Here is a 23,708-nt window from a genome sequence, read left to right as displayed (position 1 = left end):
TCTGCAAAACTCCTACCCAAATGAAGTTTCTGATTCAGGCCAGAACCACATGAGTAGAGGTGGGGAAGTGAGTAATATAATCAATCCTTTCTCCCCCCTTAAGCAATCTATCCCTCCCCCCTAGTTTGTATAGTGGAGTGTGACTAGAAGGGCGAGGGTAAATTATCTGGAATAAGACTCTCGATATAGGATTTTAATTTGGTACTTTGGCCTGGCAGGAATTTAAATAGTACACTATTTACTCTTTTCTCATTAGCAAAACTAGAAGGCCCAGATAAAACCTCCAGAGTGTTTTTCATTAGAATGTTTTTCACTGCAAACTTGTAGACTCGGGTTGATACTCAGACCTCGGGCATCAAATTGCATGCACTTATATATGAAACGAAGGATGTGTGTTTGTTTTTCAACCCAGAAATGTTGTCAACATGGTGGGATTGGAATGCAGTGGAAAATCTCCAATAGAAAGATAATCTATTGCAGCGTAGAGGGGCAGTTCTAAAAACTTGCCTGCCCAAGTTTTTCTGGAATGTTAACTGATAGTAGGATTATCTATGTGGCAGTCAATTCTCTGGTAGGATTCAGATTTGCCATGGGCTAGTGGTCCAGCCTCTTATCTCGATATAATTAAGTAATCAAGCCAAGATGTTAAAAACATTGTATTGAAACTGTAATACCAGAATTTCTTTTTAAGGTTTTTTTTTTCCTCCCATGATAAACATTGGAAAAGCCTTTAGATATATTTAGCCAATTCAAAAACTATTTATTAGACATTCAACCTGTAAACAAAAATTCTAAATTATCTCACAAGTGAACACAAGTATGAACCTGTATCAAGATAAAAGTGCTTTGGAAGCATCATTTAGAGTCTATTTAAGGTCTATGCTCATTTCCTTGTTCTAACCTGCACTGAAGAATCAATGATAAATCAATGGATTCAATAATTAAATTAAATCAACCAGATAAGCTCTAACTGGTCCTTCAGTTAAACTCAAGTCAGCTGTATTTGGCCTTTTCCTCATTTTAATTATTCTGCTCCTTTTCTTTTATAAGGAAAAAAAAAAAGCATATTGCACAGTATCATGGATTTTCAAAGCTCAAAATAACATTATTTGCATCCTAAGAACCTAGTAGCTGTTATAGCAGGTCCCACCTTTTTAGCTCATGCCTGTTTTTGCCTTAATATCACAATACATCCCTCCGTCAATTGTCTCTCATCTCTGAACCAATGTCAAGACATCATAGACTGTTCACAATAATTTAACACAGATGTAACAGTTTCCCTCCCCTGCAAAGCCCCACCCCCACCCTGGGTCTATCAGTCATGACTTGGTTTGCATGGATTCTTTGTTCATTGTTCAAGCCATTCACACAGAATGGGATAAAACTTTATTCTTTTAAATTCCACACATAAACAAGATGCTGAGAAAGCCCTTGTCATCTCTGACAGAGAAGCAGAGCAGCTCTGTTTCATGAATGACAGCACAATTAAAGCTAAAATAATATAAAAATAATCTGAAAAATCCCTTTTACTGTACACTCTCAAATAAAGCAAGAAAGATAAACAACAGTTTTCCTTTTCTGCTAGCCAGAAAATGTGTCTCTATGCATTTGGGCTTTGAAGTTGAGTGTACCCCACATCTGTGTGCATATACGTGTGGTTATGCGTGTATAGTCTACACAGTGTAGCTGCTAATCGTTTCATCTAGTTTTTCTAATCATGAAGCTACTTAACCAATTAGAATACTAGCATATCACATTGAACAATTTTACATAATTGCTTCTTTGAAATACTAGGAATGTTTACACATTTATTTGGCTTGTAAAGGACTGAAATATTACAGATAATATTATATTATCTAGCTTTTTTTTTTTTTAAACAATATGGCTCTTAATAAATTGATTTTCTGAGTTCCAGAGCGAAAGTCCCTTTTAAAAAAATTTCTGAAGCGGACTTGAAGCAGGAAGAATGTCTTCTGATTTGGCCAAAAATATGACGAGTATTTTATATCATTTAAAATTTGAAGGATAAGTCTCTAAGGGGCCCTTTGTTGTCAACTGTTCAGCCAAACTTGCCATGAAGTGTCTGTTGAAGTATCTCCACTTGACCAGCAGAGGGCACTTTACACACCTCTGCATTGCTTAGGGAGCAAATGCAGAGGATGAGGAAACACAGTGTTCACCCAATATCAGGAAGAGCCCTGCAGATTTCTTTTTGAAATTCACAAAAATATAGAAAATATGGACTGTACAACAGGGTTTCATTTGGAAAGTTATGAGTGTGTGTGAAGTCAAATAGAGAGGGGTATGCGTAGTCTGTTGCATTCATCTTCGGCCCCCTACTTTCCCTCCTGTCCTTTCCCCTTTTTCCCAGCTCAAGAGTGATATCCGGCTGGATCTTTTCACAGGTAGTACAGAATCCATTTTCAAATCATTTGGTTGAGTTTTACCTTTTCTATTCTGTATTTACTCTTCGGTTCCAAAGCCCAGGGCAACTGAACCAAGGATAATCCTTTCTAGCTCATTTCAGAGTAGAAATTACAGTTAAACTATCAGAAATGCTCCACGAGGGAGCTGCCCCTTTAGGAACTGGGCTGCGTTGTTTCCATCCTCCCAGGAAGAACCTTGGAAAAGTATTGTGCCCCGTTTGGTTCTAGCAAACCCACTAGCCTGAGCTTGTGCTATGAAGGGAAAGATACCAGTCTTTCTCTGAGTTGAAATACAATTGTTTACATCCGTTTTCATGAGAGGTGATTAAGACATCTTTTCTTTTGGGGGCTACAGCTACTAACCTTTCTTTAAAAGGTTTTACTTTTCGCAAAAGCATTATTGTTCTAGATACCCACCCTGTGTCTCTTCCATTTTATCTATTCTATTGGCTCCAGTTTAGTGTCAAAAAAGATTAGAAAGGATTGTGTGTGTATGTGCTCGCAAGGTTTTTTAAGTAAACTTCTTTCATTCTTAGAGAATTATAACACTTAGTAAATACGTTTTTTTTTTTTTTTTTTTTTCATATAGTGTTAATAGCCTTTGTTTACTTTCTACTTCTCTCTCTTTCTGTGCCTCTGGCTCACTTTTGTTCTCATTTGTCCTAGAACTGACAGTGAAAGGGGAATGGGGTTTTCCAGCAGCAGTCCTTTGAGATGGAGGTGCACTCAGTGAGTCCTCACCCAAAAAGGATCATAAACTTACTGGGTTACGTCAACCTAATTATCCCTAAGCTGCCTTGGGTTTTGTGTTTGCTCATGTGTTTTGTTTTGTTGTAGCTGCACCATATGTGATTCCTTGTGCCATTTTCTTTTGTCTATTGTTTTTCTTGATGACCCTGAGCTATGGCTTTCTCCTCAGTTCCAACACTATTCAGCCTTCGTTGTTTTCCTCATCTTGCCGATGTAGGCCTCAAAGAAGAAGTGGCAGAAAAGCACAAGGTAGCTGAGGTACATGAGTGAGGACCAGAAGATGTTCTGAAAGTGAGAGTGACACTGGTCTTGCTGCATCCAGGAGAAGACCAGGTAGTTAATGACACAGCCCATCAGCATCTGAGTGATCTGGGACAGAGTGATGAACATGGCAAACTTCCGGGAAACTCGGAAACCTGCCGCTCGCAAGGCATAGTAAGAGTACATCACGGCGTGCACGCCATAGTTCATGGTCATAAACCAACCACCCCCGGCTACCATGTCCTTGTAGGAGTACCAGGAGTACAGGAGCACAGTGATGTGGTGGTACCAGTGCAGGAAGATCAGCTTTTGCTTCCTCAGAATAATGAATATTGTATCTCCTGAAAGACAGAGAAGACAAAAAATGTACATGAGCCCCTTGACCATGACATAATGGTAATTCACATTTTTACAAGAAGGTAGGCATCTTGAACTAGCACTTGGGCGTGGCATGGACGGCGTTAGAATCCGGGAATGGTACTAGCTCTGTGAGCTTGGGCAAGTTACTTATCCTCACGATTTTCCAGTTTCTGTAAAATGGGGATGATGGTGGGGATACCAACAGTAGCTTGGAAATGTCTGAGGACTAAATAAGATAACCAACATGCCCTCTTGACACATGGAAAACACTCGATAAATGTTACTTTCGGAAACCTGTTTTACACAAAATCTTCATAACTTTTGATCTAGAAGGGACATTAGCAATCATGCTACCCAATTTTTAACTCGACCATACATTTTAGGAAATATTGTCTGGAAAAGTCAAGTGACTTCTCTGAGATCATTTATCAATAGAGACAAACAGATTAGAATTGGAGTGCTCAGCAAAATGTCCTTAGGCCTCTCTAGAGTAGGAAAACCATTTTTCTTTGGTATATGACAAAAGGTACTCCTCTCCTAAAAATCATATCTTTGTAAGCTCCCTGTAAAATGTGAAGCCTCGACATACAGCAGTTGGAAAAGTAAAATGTGAGGAAAAGACAAAAACAGAGAGAAAAGTCACCTTTTACCCAGTTTGCTGAAGATGGTAATCTGAAAATTTTATATCAATGAATCGAACGAATTAAAAACTTAAAAATGACACACATTTTTATGGAGTTAACTTTGAGAAAGCTTTCCAGGATCTATTAACAATATTGTCTTGAAGAAAAAGACCCCTGTTTCTAAGGTAGGAAATTTATGTGATAGACACTAGGATTCTGCTCAGGTAGGTAAATGCTATTTATACGTAATGATTCTCTGAAAAGCCTTAAGGATTCCAAAAAATATACTGTAGAAAAACTTATGTGAAAATGGATGAAGAGCAAGCTTAGTCACAAATACACATAATTCCATAAACAACTATGAAAGAAGTGGAAAAGACATTGGGATGTGGGACAAAAACAGGATGTATGCTCCTTTATCTTTCTGATCTCTCTGGTTCTTCTCAGATATAGGAAAACCCAACATCCTTTGCGACCTTTGGAATTTGATTTGCTTTGCACAACGAGAACTAGAAGGCCCCTCGTCTCATTCTGAAATCTAATTAAGCACAAAGGGAATTAGTACTTACCCATGTCTTATCCCTTATATACTTCATGGATGCCCTAAAACATTTGGCACTCGGAAAGTCAAAGAACATGAGGTCTGGGTAAGATTTTTAAGGTTCTGATGGTCATGGTTGGAATAATATAGGTGGTGCCCCATTTCATTCAGCAGGAGCTATTCTCTACAGAATTGTTAGACATTATCACTTCATATGTGTTTAGAACAGAAAAGGACAGCTATCAGTCGCTGTATTTCTGAACATATTATCAAATTTTCTTGGAAGTCCTTTTTTCTCTTATGAGATGTCTGGCATATTATGCCTTTAAATGTTACCCAGACTGATAATGACTGATGGTGACAGTTACTCTGACTTGTATACTTAAGGGACAGAACTGGTATCAGGAGACCCGGGGTCTACTTCTTAGTGTTAAGCTGTGCTATTTTCGTGTGCCTGTCAAAGATCCACTATTTCTGTGTAATTACTACTTTGTGCCTCCCTTGGCTCAGTAAACTATAATGCAGACACAGTAATTCTAGCTTACTTTTGTTCAAAGTGGAGAGAAGGTAGAAGTCCAAGGAATTATATGTTAAAAACAAATTCAGTCATTCATAATTGAGAAGATGTTTTTTATGAGTCTCGAAGCATGAACAGAAATGTATATAATCCACCATGACATCCAACCATGTTGCAATAAAAGTTATTTGCTGTAAAGTAATAAGCACCTCATCCTTTTTAATTCTTTTGATTTTTAACTCTAGCATCACTTTTATGTTAAAACTGTATTGTCTAAAGAACAATTTCAGTGTGAGGAGAGTAATAGGGGACAAAAGACAGACCATATTAGAATAAGCTAACTGGGAACGAAAAGTGGGGCCTAGAGTTCTGGAATTGAAACTTGATTTTGTGTTTTTCCTGTCTAAGTAGGAGTCTCACATCTCACGAGTACGGGGCATGATCTGAGACACGTTAGGTATTTCCATTTAAATGGGGGAGCTGGAGGTCAAGGACATGTCATGAGAGCTATAAAACAAAATTGATTTGATTTCATTTATGATTTTTTTTTTTTGAACAGACAGGATGGCAGGTGGAGTAATGAAGACGGGATTTCCCAGTAAAGGTCCTGGAGCCTCTCCGGGCCAGCCTCCAATGCCCTATTAACGTTAGTATCCCCAAGGAGGCTGCTGACCTAAGGAATGGCAGATTCTCCTGGGCAAGGGGAAGGGGAAACTGGTGGGGTTCCAGAAGGGCTTCCCTTAAGACCACCTACTTTTTTTTGGATATTGCAGCTGAGATGCAATGTCACACCACTCTGGAAGTTATGAATTATTTTTCTTCTGGGGAAACATAATCTCACAGTTGACTTGTCATGAGCCAGTCGTGCCATGATATGGTACTTACAGGCCTGCGAAAAGCTACAGAGTGACCTACAAACGCAAACCAAAGATAGGGATTGTGTATTTATTCGATGTTGGCCAACCAATCTTTTCTGGCCAAAGGTCTGGTTGGCATCATGGAAAGAATGTTGGCCAACAATCAGCAGCGGGACTCTTGACTCTTAGACGCTTCAGCCACATCATGTATTTTAGGTACGGCTGGTTTGTGTTCTCCCTACCACTGTCTCTCTAACTACTTTTGATTCAGCTCTTTTCAGTCTGCAGGCAGGGTGTGCTCTTCTCATTCCTAAGTGTCCCTTCTGAACTGTACCTTCAGCCTGTGTGCCTGTTAAGTACAGGTGTCTGTGCGGCTTTGGAGAAGCCCATCAGCATTTGGAAACCCCCGGGGTTGCTCACAATCACCAGGAGACGACAGCCCACTGTGCGTGGTTTGTCACAGATGGCTATACCCCTCTTCGCAGTTAGCTGGAGCTCTGCTGAGTCAGAGTTTCAAAAACAATGATGAGCTCAACTATGCAAGGACCTAGATAGACTCAGAGCAGATGTTTCCAAGTTTTCACAAAAGCAGATCTCAGCAGCTTTTCATATAATTCAAACAGTAGGCGCGCAAAGATTTTGGCACACAAAGCAGGTTGGTGGTTCTCTTCTCCTCATTTGTTGTAATAGATCGTAACTCTATAATTCACTGAAAGGAGCTCCCTGTTTTCTGCTGAAACAGAAAGCCCTTCTTGCTATTAAGAGTTGAGTGAAGGAGGAATGGTGATAGGATTTGATGGTTGGTGGCGAATGGGGAAGATGAAAAAGTGCTAGGGGCGGATGATGGCGATGTTGTGCGCAATGCAAGTGTTCTTAATGCCACAGCGCTGTATACTGAGAATGGTAAGTTTTACATTATGTGTATTTTGCCATTCCTACCCCCTTCCTCCCTCCCCCACCAGCCCCCAAAGAAAAGTATAGTGAAAACCGCAGGCATGTAGGTTTGGGTGGGAAAACAGAGTTTCAGTATTGGACACAGAAGAACTGTTCCTTCTCACAGGAACCTTTTCTTTCTGCTGCACATAAGGGAGTCCAGAATCTTAGGGTATTGAACAGCAGAGCTTAGGACCTAAAAATAAGAAAAGTTCTAAATAATCCAAGGGGATAAATCTTTATTTCTTTCCTTTTTTTTTTTTTAAGTTTATTATTTTTTTTTGTTTCTGAGAGAGTGAGTGGAGGAGAAGCAGAGAGATAGGGAGAGAGAGGATCCCAAGCAGCCTCCACACTGTCAGCGCAGAGCCCGAGGCGGTATCAAACCCACGTGAGATCAGACCATGACCTGAGCCAAAATCAAGAGTTGGACGCTTAACTGACTGAGCTATCCAGGTGCCCTGTGGATAAATCTTTCTTAATTAAGTGGTAGAAACAATGTTTTCTAAGAATGAAAAAATTGAAAAGGGTCTTAACTTCCAAAATGAACAAGAAGGCATTCAAGAAACATGTTCGCTGAATTAGGGCTAGGGGCTGGCGATCTCTTGAGGCACTCAACTGGTACTGATTTTTGGATCTATTTTCATTCAACAGTTTAGTTTCGGAAGGCCATTGTCAATGAGCTCCAGACTATTCAAAAGGAAATAAAACATGTTTTAAAATAGAAAAACAAAGCAGTCTGACCATGAAAATATCTATATAATGAACCTGAAACTACATGAAGAATGTCATTAAAGAACCAGATTAAGTTTAGGATTCTCCGCCCCCCCCCACCACTCTTTAGCCCATTGTCAACACTTCAATTCTATATTTTAACTATTAAGAAATGGAGTGTTTGATATCCAACCTACAACCCACTAAGATGCATGAGGCTTCTTAGGGAAAGAGATTATCAAAACAATGGCACAAGGGACTACAGTACAGCTCCTTCTGGGCTCAAGAGGGAATAGAATTGTGTTCAATTATAAGGTCTACCTTGGGGCAGTGGGGAGTGGTGAATTTGGGTCTAGATTAAATAAGACAGCTGATTAATTAGCATCACCTGGACCAACACTCTAACAAGACACAGGATAACAGCACAAACACCTCTAAAATGCTTCACCAATAGTTCTAGTCTGGAAATTTTAACTCTGTCCGCCATCCTAAAACTTTGATGTCAATCTGGAACAGAAGATGGGAGGACAGACAGTAGAGGTCTACTCATGTCTTTGAAGAAAAATGACCACTATAGATAGGTTGAGGTGGCTCTTCGATAAATTATTCTAAAGGTAGAAGGGACTATTTTGAGTTTCAAGTCCCTCAAATACAATGGCATAAATTCAGAACACAGACAAGCAGCGCTTGCAAGGAAAAGGATTTCCAGAAGCAAAGACTGAGTTTGTTTCTTTGCAATTTAAGGCTTAAGGGCGAGAAGCATAGAAGCACCATTGCTGATTTGAAAAAAAAATATGTTGAGGGTAGTAAGGTAGAAATTGTGAAGAGTGTTCAGTGGTGAACATGTGGGGGGGGGGGTGTTACATGTTTCAAGTATTCACTGTACTCATATATTTATAGTCAGTTTTGTATCAAAAAAGATGGGGGTGGTTCAGGATCCTTATTATACAGTATAAATTAAGTCAAAGGGATATGATATTTCTCAGAGTGAATAGTTTTCAAACATTAATAATGTATGGATTTTAAAGAAAATGTCACAAAACCTCAGGGGAATACATGAGAATGCACGCTCATATTCTTAGACCAACCCCTGTTTGAGAAAAAGTAATCTGCCTCAGAAATTCTATGAATCTAAAGCATCACTATGAAAGAAATATATCTGGCAAGACAATCTTTTATTTCATCTATAAATGCAAACACAAAATTAACATGTTCCCATAGAATTTTGAAATTCCTAAAAACACATCTGTTTTAGGCACTGTGTATGGCTCCAAGTTTGGAAAACATTTTTCTAGTCTAAGATTTGACAGCTTGTGGTCTCAATTCAAACATGAAAAAAATAGCGTCCTGTGGCCTGGTTCATAAAACTCCTATTCTAAATTTCTTTTTAGATGGATTAGACATTCTATTCCAGCCTCTATTAAACATCCATTGTAGGTGCTTAACATAAATATATTAAGTGAATGAATGAATACATCCATACTAATGCATTTCACCCTAAGTCTGCTTTCATAGACTCTGCACACACAACGGTGACCTACTTATTTTGGAGAGGACCCCTCTCCATACCCCTGCTTTTCTTAGGAAAGGTTTTCTGAAGAAGTTTTCCTTGTCTTTGATTTGGGAAACTAATAGTTAAACCAATAGTTCAAATCAATTGCCAGTTCTCTGTAGGCAGGATATATAAAGCAGCCGGTAGAAAGTGGTAGATTGTCAACATACACATCAGAGAGATCTCACCTCCCTTGTGAGCAGACACAGGATATGAAGTAGGGACACCTTAAAGAAAGACTCTGGGTAGTTTGTATTGTAACATGGCTTATAGTGAAAGTACAACCTCTAACCCCCTTTTTAGGAGAAACAGGAAAGGGAATACAATCTATAAATAAATATTTTGAACTAAATAATACAATTCTTAACTCCATATAAAAAATTAAAAAACCCAGAGAATAGGTGTTCCCTGAGGATATAAACCAGTTTGTGAGATGATGGCCAGTACTGCTCATGGATGAACCCAGAGTTTATGATCACCAGCAGATCACTTTCTCCGACAGTAAAGATATTGGTGAACTACATCCACGTCAAATCCTTAGTCACAAATTTTCCACAGTTTCCGCTAACCTAGGCCACACTTATATTCAAGACCATTAAAGAGTTGAAGAAGAAGAAGGAAAAAAAAAACACCCTACATACACTGGGAATTATTTTGGATTAATTTCTAGAAGGTGGGCCATATTCCTCGTCTCCAAGGCCCGTTCCTTAGATGATTAAAATCAAACGTCAGAAACCAATGCTTAGCATTTGTTACTTAGAACATGAGGATACCCAAATGAAAGGCTAGTTTCCAGGTCTGAATCTAACAGCAGGATGAAAGTATGCTTCCATGTGGGACTGGGAAATTGCTGCATTGCGAATTGTCCTCCATATTTGCATCTTAGCACAGCTGCTAATGTGCTGGACAGACGGGGCCATGTAGATTTTATATGCTCTGGCAGTGTATTTTCAGTAGTGTTCGGAAGTCTGCATGTTTACATAAACTATTTTGCTCTTTGTATATACCATGAACAATTATTGAAAAGGAAGGAAGGAGGGGAGAGAAGAAGATAGCGGAAGTTAGTCAAGAACTCTCAAATTCATTAATTATAACTTTCCCGCAACCAATAAAACAGGGCCTTCAAATCGTTTCTTTGTTTTAAGATAAATACTGTGGGTGTGTAGCTACCAAGGGGGGGTGGGGGTGGAAACGGAAGGAGAGAAGACACTCACCTAGTTCGGGTGCTTTGCTTAGCACAAATGCATAAGCCCAGAATTTGCTGACAGGTCCATTGTAAAAACTCTGGTCACAAACTGACTGCTTCAGGCCTTTGGTCATCAAAATGTACACCATATAAGCACCAGTTCGAAGAGCACCGAATATACTTCATAACGAAAAGAGAAAAGAAACAACATTCAGGAAAATAATTTCATTTCTGACATTACTCACACTTAGAAGACTGTCTGCAGTCGTGGGAAAGAGGTATAGATGACTCATAATCATTTGCATTTACCCAGAAGCATCTTAAAATGTTTTGTAAGCAAGAGCAACAAAACTTCTTCGCAGTGCTTTATTCTGAAAACCATACACAATGCCACTTATCCTTCATCAGCATACCCCAAAAAGGCCATGGACAAGGGGAATGGATCCAGGGCAGGCTCTCACGAGGAAGTCTAGTGACCTCTGTGTTTCAGCTTGAGGAGAACTATCCTTTGGGGAGGATATGGGCTTGGCTGAAAACTCTTGGAATCATCTCAAGTCTGTCCTATTGATGAGGTTTTGGGGCGATGGCGAGGGGTCTGGAGCCGATGACCAAGAAAGAATTCTTGAAGACATCTTTGGTGCAAACAGGTGATTTTGTTGAAGCATGGGGGAAGGACTTGTGGGCAGAAAGAGCTGCCCCGGGACCACGAGGAGAGACTGGTTATATACCATGAAGTTGCGGGAGGTAAAGTCCAGTGGAAGTTTCCAATGAGATTTTCATATGCTAAAGAAGACTCACAGGATCCTGGAGGCCTAGCTATTGTCAAGCTAAGGTTGTTTTTCCCTCTAGCAAAGCATTAGCATTATGACAGTAGGGAGTTCCTGGAGAAACCTTTTACTGCGCCTGCCTCAAGTATTTGTCAATGGGCTGCAGGTTATAAGGAGATTTAATTTTATCCGCCATTTCCTTCTGCCTTTGTTTCCCACATCACTATGTCCAATCATTTTCAAAGTCCCCAGCTCTATTGCTCGAGTATCTGTTTATTTCTCTCTGCCAACTCTTCCTTTACTTTTGGACTGGCCTCATCAATGTAGACCTCCATGGCATCTTTTTGGACCCCAGCAGCAGCCTTTAAACCACTACTATCATTGGTTACCCTTTTCCACTCTAATCTGTCTCACAGAAGCCAGAAGAAGGCTCAGCTCTACTGTCACCTCCTCCAGGAAGCCATTCAGGTTCACTCCTCTGAGCTCTCCATAACCACATACTAACACTGTTCAAACTCCGTCATGTGTTTGTCTCCACACAGGCATAGGCACTCAAAGGCTGTTGAAAAACAAACCGACTTATGACATTTTTATTAAGGAGCCTTTAAGGAAACAGGAGAGCTCTGGAATTGAAAGGGCGGGCCTACGCCGGCCGACTCCATCTTGTTCTGTGTCCTTCACCTTGACCACACCTCCTCCCCTTGAGGAACCAGCCCTCACCTGCCTAACAGGACTCGGACCCTTCCCCAGGACCCTTCCCCAGCCAATCGGCTGAGGCCATAGCCATTACCTCACCAACTGCCCCCAGGCCCCAATAAAACCTTTGTCCTTTTGAAACTCGCTCTCTCTCTTTCCCTGGTATCTCACCGCTGCGTCGGTGCAGGTAGGGGATTGAGCTCGAGCTAGCTCGAATAAAGGCTCTTTGCTTTTGCATCGGACTCGGCTCCCTAGTGGTCTTTGGGGATCACGAATTCTGGGCATAACAGAATGTGTTGAACTCAGTGAAGCAACCCGAGGTGTGAAACACCTTTGCAGCTGGAACAGGCAGCCTCCGTTACAGACTGATCCCCCAGGCATATGTGCCAGACCATGCAGACCATACGCATGACAAAGCAAAGCTGGCAGACCGTGTGGGGAGATGTGCTTGGCCATCATTTTCCTGGCAGCATCCCCTTCAAAGGTCTAAGTCAGTTAGGAGATTAACCAGTGAACAACTGTTGAAGTGAGTAGCAGCCTCACCAGATTGGGAAATAGGAGCTTTCATTTCTCTTCAGAGGCACTATTGTTTATTCAGCATGTCTTAAGAGTTTGCTTCCGAATAAGTCATTGCTCTGGGCTACAGGGTCTATAAACAGGCATCTACCAATAAAGGTCAGCTTTGCATAAAACCAATGTGAAGAAGTTGAATTCCTTGCAACTTTTTTTTTTTTTTAAAACGTTTATTTATTTTTGAGAGAGCGAGAGATAGAGTGTGAGTGGGGGAGGGGCAGAGAGAGAGGGAGACCCAGAATCCGAAGCAGGCTGCAGGCTCCGAGCTGTCAGCACATGCCTGACGCGGGGCTCGAACTCACAAACTGTGAGATCATGACCTGAGCTGAAGTCAGACGCTCAACTGACTGAGCCACACAGGCTCCCCTGGCAACAGTTTATTGGGACTTCATAAGTAGCTTCTCTAAGGATATACTGCCTACATTAAATGGAGTTACTCTTTCCAACATATAAAATGATTCTGTTTATGATTTATCTAATCCTTTAGTAGCTTCCCATTGCATACAGAATAAAACCCCCAAGCTTCTTAACACAATCTACAAGGCTGTGAATGTCCCTTTGTCCCCCATCTCTACCCTTCCCACCTGCCATTGTCTTCTGGGTGGCTGTGAGCCAATTATTCCAGCGCTTTCTTATCCTTTCAGTTTCCTGCCTTAGGAACTTTGCCTAAGAAATGTCCTCTTAGGGAGCTTCTCTCCCTGTTCTTTCAAGGCTGTTCCTTCTCACTTTCTTATCTCAAAGAAATGTCCCCTCCTAGTGGAATGACCTATGTCTTTACAGTCAACAAACTGTCCTAATTTGGGTGTGGAGGATTGGATTTCATTGGTAAACTCAGGTAATGGAACTGTTTCTGTCTTACCTGAACTGATTTTTTTATGTGTTGTCTTTACCTCACCAGATGACGGCTAAATTATGAGAAGTTGCCAAACCCCTTCCTCTTTCTCCATATTAAAAGAATCCTGATTTTGTTGTCTCTCCCAACTCATAATTCTCCCAAGAAAGTGACAGTATCTTCAATTTAGGAGTAAATCCTAATTACTTAAGCAAGTTTTAGCAATCCCATTTCCCTTCCCAGTGATTTGTTAGGGTGGGCATTGACCTACTTCCCACTTCTAGCCAACTGTGATGTGAAGACAGGGCTGGCAGGGGGCCTTTGGGGATAGGTTACTTGCTCTTTACTGTGAATTGCCTGGAATCATAGCAGCTACTTTCCAAACAGGAGGGAGCTACTGGGGAGACAAAAGTGCCTCTGAGAGGATGCCAAAGTATCCCTTCAAAATGTGAGGGAGCTGCGGGATTAACAAATGCCCCTACTGCAAGGCTTCTTGTTTTTTGATAAAGCTTTCTTTCTTATTGTATAAGCCCTTTGGGGTTTTGCTTTCTATTACTTGCATCCCAGCAGACACAACACACCAGATCCGATTTTCGGTAGACCTTTGAACACTAGTTAACATTTCTGTGGCTATGTAATACATCTAAGTCAAGCTACAACTTACTACGTCAGTTATCTGCTTTCTATAAACCAGTGGGAGATACATCAATGACTGTTGCACAAGCCCAAAGCAGAGAAACACACAAGTGACATGCTTTCAACACGTTATCAGTCTCTGCTCATTAGTCCCTGGTCTAGGACTTTTCCGAACCTCAGCATATTGTCCAGAGCACATCCCTCCTGCTACCTCTGGCCCCCTGAACACAGCAAGCAGAGCCCCTCCTCTACTAGGTTGTGCGGCTAGACTCTGTACTTCACCCGTGATCAGAGCAGATCCGAGGACAAACTTCTGGAAAAGTCACTGTCCTCTCACCTTCTCGAGTCTCAAAAATCATGGTAGTTCATGTCCAATTTCTTAAGTATCGGCACGGTTTAATCTGTTCCTTCAACTGTTAAATATTTATTGGCAATGTCCTAGATGCCGAGGTGACACAAACCAGTAACTCTGGTGAGTGGTGGTGGTGGTGGCGGTCCTGGAAGACTTCAGAGGAGGTGGTATTTGACTTGGGGATAAATAGGTGTTCAAGCTTTGGGGGTCAGGGAAGACGGAGGTCACCTCAGAACACTGCAGAATTAAAAGTTTAGGTATCAGGATGTTGCCACAATATTGCTGGCAACGAGCATATCGCACGTATTATTGTCCCATATCTGGGCCTAAGCCTCACTCCCTAAGCTCTGAACAATAAGGCTGACTCAGAACAGAGGACAGTGCATTTTTCAGGGAAACCGGCAGTGCCAGCCATCAGGCCCATGTGTCTGCGGGCAAAGGCACTTTGTTGTGATATGACAATGCTCCTGCTGGGGAGCCGTCAGGGAGCCGCTTAGCCAATGGGATGATTGTTATCTGTGGGAAGCCAGTAGCTCTGCCCCTGGCACATCTCGGCCACAGTATACTTTGGAACCATGTGGCTCTTTAGTACAAGTGGGCACAAGGCCCTGTAATACATCAAAATATACTTTGGATCCGGAGACATTCTCCCATCCCTAAGTTACGTCATCTCGAGAGACACTGTGATGTAAAAGACAAATATGCCACCCATGCTCCGCTATCCCCGGTCCTCGCGTCTACCAATGGCAGACATTCCTAATCAATCTTGACACTCTTTCTGGCCATGCCTGGACATGGCATCAACACTCTCAACCATTCTAACCCATTCCAACAGATGAGAGCCACAAATTCCAGGCACAGTGCTCTCACTTGCTAGTTTCATGGCTGGGTGACTTAACGTCTCTAAGTTTTTGTTTTCTGAAATGTTCTTATCTAACGTGCACATTAGTTCTATGAATTTTGTAGGACGATACAAGTAAGGTATTTAGTTAGCACACAGCCTCTGGTATAACTGAAAACAGTTTTTGTTATATTATTACTACTTTATTACTATTTATCATTGTTATTAATGCCACTTTACTTGGTCTGTTCTTCAGTTTGGAAAAGCACTTTTACCTGTCTAACCTCACTGTGTCAGGCAAAAGAGGTTAAAGCTAATTAGCCCTGAATGAAAGTCAAGAAAATACATATACAGAGAATTTGATTTGCACTGATGATTGTTCATATTATTAAGTGTTTTAGAGAAGGTGTTTATTGTTAAGTGTTTCATGAGCCAACTTTTCACAAAACAGGCGACAAGCAGCAAATTCAAAATAGGATGTGAAAGCAGCATTTTCCATAGAACATCTTGAAGGAGAGACTGTTGGTATAGAGAAGCATCTGCTTCACGTAAAATTCATCTTTCAATCAAATGATAAAAGATTATTCTAAATCTAGGGCCTCAAACCGGCTGAGAGTCTGGGCCATTGTGTTTAATGAGGGCAGATTAGTGCTCTAGCACGTCTTTTTCCCAGCTGTAAGGTCACACTGTCATTTTGCTAAAAGAAATCCATAATTTTTTGTGTCAAGGTCCAATTTGGATTATAATAGTGAAGGGACTAGGAAAGAGCTTCGTGAAAGGAGTGGTGGATGTTTCCACTCTCTTTCCGCTACATTAGGCACAACGGGGATCTGGGGGAAACGACAGCCCTGATTAGCTTAAGATGCTTCTCAAACAAATGTTCTAGCTTCTTTGTCCAGAAGAAGTCTGTTTCTAAATTGTTAGCCATTTGCCATGGCACGACGAGGTACCAAGAATGCTTATTGGACTATTAATTATGATACTCTGGGGGTAGAAAAGGGAACCATCTCTACACACATTTCTGACTATTTTAAAGCAAGCATATATGAGATTGACAATAAAAAAATTTGTTTACATAGGCGCTTAGCTACAATTGCTATAAGGAATAAACAATCACAGTTGTACTGGCGTGCAAGGCCCTACATAAACTTTTTAGTGTGAAGTTGAGATGTAACATTAATCCCTGATCAGTCAGCCCATGGATGGCACACCAGCATTGAGCCTGGTGGGAAAAACTGGGAGGGTACACATATGTATCTGGTCGGGATTCTTTGGATATATAATATGCTACATTAAACAGATGTTGAAACATTTAGAGTAAAAGTTTGGAAAACAAGTTCTCATTTTCAGGTTGTATTAGTTGTTTTCTTTTACAAGCATAAGAATTAGAGTCCTTTCTAAAGAAGTGTGAGAGACGTGGCAAATTTTCTTTCAAACCCAGGCTCTTACCAGGAGGCCTAATCATTGGTCAACCTTGAGAAAAGGGTGAATAACTCTGTATTCCAGCTTTCCAATTTTCCTGCCATCTGGAAGTCAAAGTGGAATAATCTCAGCAATAACCACAGACTTTCAGAATTCTGCCCTTGGTAGACAGACTCTTAGGTATAAATCATCAATCATCTTTTCAGTTATTTCACCGTGAATGTCAACGGTAGATAAGCTCACTTTTACATTGTTCCCTCATTGGCCTTCGATTTAAATGAAAGGTATTTTGGAATCAGAACAAGGTTTCAGAAAGGTTTTTATTCTGAAGTGCCAGCCACCCAAGTCCCTCACCCTATTAACTCAATAACCAAAGGGGTAATTACTTTTAGGATTGGGCAATGAAATGTTTTAGTATACTTGTATCCTATAATAAGAAAAAGGGGGGAAAAAGGTGCGAGATTTTGTCAGTTGTCAAAACATGGCAACAGCTGATCTAACAGTAGTAACTCTATAAACATAGTGGAGGTCACTGATTTTCCTGATAACAAAAGTTGGAATTACCGTTTGTCATAGACTCTGACAATTTTCAGAGTAGGAAGAATATTCAATGATCCCAGAATGGGTTAAAGTAAATTAACAACAACCCAAAAATCTACTCTAATGTCTTTAGACTCAGGAGGTGATACATGATTATGGTGCTTACGGTATGGAATAATGGCATCTGAATGTCAGTATCATGTTTCTATTGACCAAGTGCAATCCAGCTTCTAAAACCTCTCTGAAGGAGAAGGCAGGCATCCTTAAATAGAGAATGTTTATTTTAGTTTAGCTTAGTATTTAGCCTGGGTTAAAAATGCACTTTTCAATACTAACATAACAGATCATCAAGCATCAAGATGTGCATTTTTTCCCCAATAAACCAGCAGCAAAATGGGAATATACATCGTAACTTTTGATAATTTACTTCCCCTACTCCCCCACTAACAAGTCAGAGTACACAGTTTTATCTTTTACTGAGTGATCATTTCTAGGTTTGACTCATTTATCTTGATTGGAATTTTTAATCAGACATCTCCATTACAAAGTCTTGAAAACAACTTGTAGACTAAGACACACGAGGCTAAAATTGCGTATTATATACGTCAAAACTGAAAACACATACATCTTATGTAATACTTCCATTGTTGGAAACAGAAGTTACCATTTAGGTAAACTTGCAAAATCTAAAAGTCTACTAATGCGAGAAAGGTAAAATAAATTACAATAGACACAATGTAACTATAAAGTATGCCAGGTACATCTGCCTTAGGTGCTGACAAGGAAAAGCTCCAATATACAGGATGATTAAGTGAAAAATATAAGGAACAGAACATTCCATGTGGTATGATCCAACTGGTGTACATCTAAAAAAGGTTGTAAGGTTACCTGTACATGTACTGATGGCTATAAAAATATTTATGGAAAAAACCCTTCAGCTGTTAGCAATGACTCTTATTAGAATTGTTTTACAATAGCCATGTAATGCTCTTTTAAAGAGGTTATTAGAAACCTGATTTTTAATGTCTATTTCTAACATTTATAATCTGATGCTAAATAATCCTTGGGATTTTTTTCTTAATAAGAAAGGATACATTAAAAGTCTAAATGTTACTTAGATAATGACAATTTTACTTTTCAGATATCAGATATGTTAATTTTCTTAAGTTTTTATTTATTTATTGAGAGAAAGAGAATGCAAGCAGGGGAAGGGCAGAGAGAGAGAGGGAGAGAAGGAGGGAGAGAAGGAGAGAGAGAATTCCAAGCAGGCTCCACTCTGCCAACATGGAGCCCGATGCAGGGCTCGAAACTATTAACCATGAGATCATGACCTGAGTTGAGATCAAGAGTCAGACACTTAATCCACTGAACCACCCAGGCACCTTGAGATCAGACACGTTAGATGGAGTTTTTAGTCTAAAGAGGAATCACATAGCCAACAATCATCATGAAAAAGACCAGAAATAAATCATTTCAAACTTAGGTACATGTTAAGACAGAAAAGTACCGAGTAGAAAAGCAGAGCCTACTTTAGAATAGGAAGGGGAGGATAGATAAGGCCTCTTTGGAAAACTATCATTTAAGCCCTGAACATGGAATAGTTTCTACTGCATTTCTTGCAATGGTACCTAACTGTTAAATAGTAACACAGATAATGATATTCATGAATCCTAATTAAAGTTACATGTTGCAGCATGGAATCTACTGGAGCTGAAGGTTTCGTGGAAGAAGCTGTAGGTGCAGAAAGTCTTGCAGTACAGGGAAGGTATCTTAGCGGGTGATATGGTTCCCTGACAGACAGACAGTGGGCATATACTCTGTGATGCTCTCTCCACTCACCACAGATCCCCCTGATAAGCCAGAAAACTTCAGTCTCAAACACACGTTCTTATTCAGTGTTTGGTAGGATGGGTTGACTTCAAGTCACTTCCTGATGTACCAGTTTATTCTCTTAACTTGTAAATCTAAGCCTTAAAAAAGGAAAAAGCCTTACGAGGTCTGAATATTGCTTAGAAAGTAGTGTGGGGCACAGTCCATGCATCTGAAATATGCAATGTGGATATAATACAACACACTGGCTCCAGGTATCTGACAAGGCAAAGAAATGCTGGCTCAAGTTTAAAAAAATAACCTTAAAATAGCCTGGCAGAGTGGGAGTAAGGATGGGTAGGGAGATTAAAAGAAATATTAATAGTAAGGGCAATTGGTACCATGATAGATCTCAATTAGAATTTCCCCAAAGAAATGCAATACCTGGCTACAGAACTCATAACATTTTACTTTTAATTTGAAATTTCAAGATTGCACAGTGTGCCATTAAAGACAGGATTTTTTTTTTTTTTTTACTTTTATTTGAGCTACTGTTCTTATGCTGTAATCTGAGATATAGGAATTTATTTCATCTCCTTAGAACAACTTAGCCCCATCGGGGCCCGAGTGGAAGGCAGTCACTGCCTAACATCACCCTGATTCTCAGACCACAGTGCCAGCTTCAATTCTTGCTGACAAGTACTTGACTTTGTGCAAGCATTGTGCTAGACGCTGGCACAATATTACGCATTTGAAGAACTTTATTGAGCTCCTCCATTATAAAATTTTATTTTTACAACTTCATGAAGCACCATTATCCTGGTTATAGAGACAAAGACATGTGTATGGGGAGGGCAGGGGACCGGCCCAAGGTCACCCGGTTACTAAGTACCAGAACCCTCTGACTGTATCTCCAGTGCTTTTGCCTTTTACCCAGTGCTGATCCCAAACTCCCTACCTACCAGGCTTTCTTAGCTTACTGGTTTTTAGCCTGATTGGACATTACAATCACCGAGAAGGTCTAAAACAATTCTGATGTCTAGGACCCATCCCCAAGAAATGATTCAGAATCTTGAACATGGAAGCATGAAGGACTCTGGTTTAGGGACTCAGTCTGGAGTCTGGAGTCTTCACCCTCCAAGATGCCTTCCTGTCTGTGCCTCTCCCCTACCCATAATTCCTACCTCATGAACCTTTGGATGAAGCAAGTTACCTATCTATGCATCAATGTTGTGCTAGATGAGAACACTTGACCCTGAATTTTAAGCCTTAGAGCTCTGCTAAATTCTACAGAATTAATGTCTTTTGATTGGTACACTTTCTGCTTTTGCCTTATCTTCTTTATTCAGCTACTGATGGGATCTTATCTAAGGTACTCTGGAGCAAGTGGAGACTGGCCCACAATTTTCAAAGAACAATGTGCTGATTTCTGGACTTTCACAATGGGAACAAAGAGATAAAGTGCTACCATTAGTGACCCCAATTAAGCACAGCAGAAAATTAAAATAGGGGAGTTGTATGAACTCAAAAGAACCTAAAGATAAAGGTGGGCAGTAGTAAAGATTAATGTTGAAGCCAAAAAACTCACCAAGATCACATAAAGTGATTAGTCATCTTGTTTCTACAAAAAATGTTGTTGCTTCGAGAAAACTCTTAATCAAATTACTAGGACAGTGATGATTTCAGTGCTAAGACTAATAGCATTGGCCCACTCACTCCGCTGCAGTCTTTTTTATTTCTTTCTTTATTTCTTTATTTTTTTCAACGTTTATTTATTTGTGGGACAGAGAGAGACAGAGCATGAACGGGGGAGGGGCAGAGAGAGAGGGAGACACAGAATCGGAAACAGGCTCCAGGCTCTGAGCCATCAGCCCAGAGCCCCATGCGGGGCTCGAACTCACGGACTGCGAGATCGTGACCTGGCTGAAGTCGGACGCTTAACCGACTGCGCCACCCAGGCGCCCCTCCGCTGCAGTCTAAACTAGGTTTCATAGCCACATGAGGAAACCAAACTTCTTTTTTTCTGAGGGATGATTAATGAAAATTTCATTGGAAGAGTACTTGAATCATGATATATAACATTTTCTGTTGTGAAAAGAATGGAAATCTTTTTATTTTTTTTTAAACATTTTTTTTTTCCAACGTTTATTTATTTTTGGGACAGAGAGAGACAGAGCATGAACGGGGGAGGGGCAGAGAGAGAGGGAGACACAGAATCGGAAACGGGCTCCAGGCTCTGAGCCATCAGCCCAGAGCCCGACGCGGGGCTCGAACTCACAGACCGCGAGATCGTGACCTGGCTGAAGTCGGCCGCTTAACCGACTGCGCCACCCAGGCACCCCTGGAAATCTTTTTAAAAACAAGAGTCCAGAAGCCCTGAAGGGAGAGCTCTCATACACGACACCCTATGGGAAGAAGCATTCCTTGAAATCCCCAACAGGAAGAAGCTTAATTTACATACTCCAGCAGGAGTGAGGAAGAATTTTTCTGGTCTAGCAACAACAGCCCAGCAATGAGAAACCACCACACTCAGTCAATGAGAAGCCATAACAGCCCCTCCCAGCTTTCTCCTTTCCCCTTTAAGAGTAAGCCCCTCCCCTCTGCTCTCTGGACTTGCCAGGGTTGGCTTGTCCTGAACTGCAATTCTCTGCTATTCCTAAATAAACTCATTTTGCTGGTAAAATAGCTGGCTCTTTTATTTAAGGTCAACATTGTAAAAACAGTCTCCCCCACTCCCACCCAACCCCCAGACTAAAACAAAATAAAAGGAAGGGAGGGAGAAAAGAAACAAAGAGAGAGAGAGGAGAGAGAGAGAAAGTTATTATGACTCTGTTTTCCACATCCTTAAATTTAGAGACTGGGAATGTCCTTCAGGATTCCAGCCCTAAACTTGTGTGAGTTCAAAAAGAGAGGAAACATATATGAGAAGTTGCGGCTCTTTATATGCCCCATTTATTCCTTTGGGCTTATGGCTCTAAAACCCATCAGATGAATTTTTATAACCTTTTTAAGCAGCACACTGGTTTTTTTCTAGAATTTTCATAGTTGTTCACAGTAATTGAAGAATCCTAATCACAATACCAAAGAAAGTAAATTTAAATAATATTCATTTCACAAATATTTATTAAGTACAAATACCTACTAGGTGATAGGCCCTGAGCCAAGTCTCACTCTTATCAAAAAGAGTTTAGTTTTTAAAGAGATCACTCAAATACCACCACTGGAAAGAGATGGTAGGAGAGAAAAGATATTCCTTTCTAAATCTGCTTTTGATAGGGTTATACAGACCTCAAGGGAAATTTCTGAGGAATTCTCCAGAGAATTACAGGGCCTGAAACATCTGGTGAGCTCTTTGTCAGGTGAACTTTATGTGATAAGGGCTCTGAGAGTCAGCCTCCCCATCACCCCAGTCTTTTTTGCATCAGAAATATGGTAGTTCTCAAATGAGATCAATTAACCACCAGCATCAAGAATTAGAGGGGTTGGGGCACACGGGTGGCTCAGTTGGTTAAGCGTCTGACTTTGGCTTGGGTCACACGGTCTCAAGGTTCGAGAGTTCAAGCTCTGCATCGGGCTCTGTGCTGACGGTTCAGAGCCTGGAGCCTGCTTTGGATTCTGTGTCTCCCTCTCTCTCTGCCCCCTCCCCTGCTCATGTTCTGTCTTTCTCTCTCTCAAAAATAAATAAACATTAAAAAAAAAAAAAAGAAATTAGAGGGGTTGGACAGATAGACAGATATGGACTGAAGCTCTTCAATGATAACTACTGACTTGCTAGAGTGCCTAATTTTTAGCAACTGGCCAGTGATCTCAGAACGTTAACTCTGCTGGCTAAAAAAGTGGCGGCTGTAAAAATCCTTTGTACTGGTAATCCTAGGAATCAATGGGGATTTAACTTCCAGATGCAACTCAACTTTAAACTCTTCAACTGCAAAGTTGGAGCCCACATTGGTCACTCTTGAGATATGTCACGTTGGCAGTGACTGCGTTGCAGAGTTCACGTGCTCCCCCAAAAGAAACCCCAGCAAGAAACCTTCAGCAGCACTTAACAGTCCCTGAAATTGTGGTCAGTTCAGAACCTCCCATCCTAAAATTATCAACATACTGGAATGGCTACCCTGACATTTGTGAACATCCAAATGGTCTGTTCTGAACTCCTCACACCCCCACCTCACGAACTTACTTTTGCCCAAAGAAGCCCGAGAATTTCCCCTCTCCTGCATCTCAACACCCAAACCAAAGCCTCCACAGTCCTGCACGACTAGGCAACAGGATCTCACGGGCCCAATTTAATTGCAAAATGATTTTAAAAACAAAAATCATAGTATAGAGAAGCACATTTTTATCCATTTGTGTATACTAGGTCTAATGAAAGAGGAAAAATTCACTTTGTTCCTTAATTTTTCTACAGATCTTGGCTTGCTTCCTATTTCCATTTTTCGTATTAATCCAAATTTTTCAGTAGAGAATTCAAACAGGACAAGTTTGTATCTACTAGCAGCAAAAAGTGAAAATGACCAAAGTGG

General features: G+C 40.7%; 1 protein-coding gene across 4 annotated transcripts in view; it reads right to left on the bottom strand.

Annotated features, from left to right (window-relative positions):
- Positions 1-735: 735 nt before the first annotated feature.
- The window catches only part of ELOVL6 (ELOVL fatty acid elongase 6), a 148,861-nt gene continuing 125,888 nt past the window's right edge, over positions 736-23,708 (bottom strand). For all 4 annotated transcript variants that reach the window (XM_040476108.1, XM_040476117.1, XM_040476097.1 and 1 more), the window contains 2 exons: positions 10,746-10,897; positions 736-3,778 (listed from right to left, as the gene is read on the bottom strand). In XM_040476108.1, coding sequence (XP_040332042.1) covers positions 3,354-3,778; positions 10,746-10,897 — 577 coding nt within the window. In that variant the 3' untranslated portion in view covers positions 736-3,353. The remainder of the gene's footprint in view (positions 3,779-10,745; positions 10,898-23,708) is intronic.

This window comes from Herpailurus yagouaroundi, unplaced genomic scaffold, assembly GCF_014898765.1.
Source record: "Herpailurus yagouaroundi ecotype Mexico unplaced genomic scaffold, PumYag 28, whole genome shotgun sequence".
Taxonomy (NCBI): Eukaryota; Metazoa; Chordata; class Mammalia; order Carnivora; family Felidae; genus Herpailurus; species Herpailurus yagouaroundi.
This window is presented reverse-complemented; position numbering and strand designations above follow the sequence as displayed.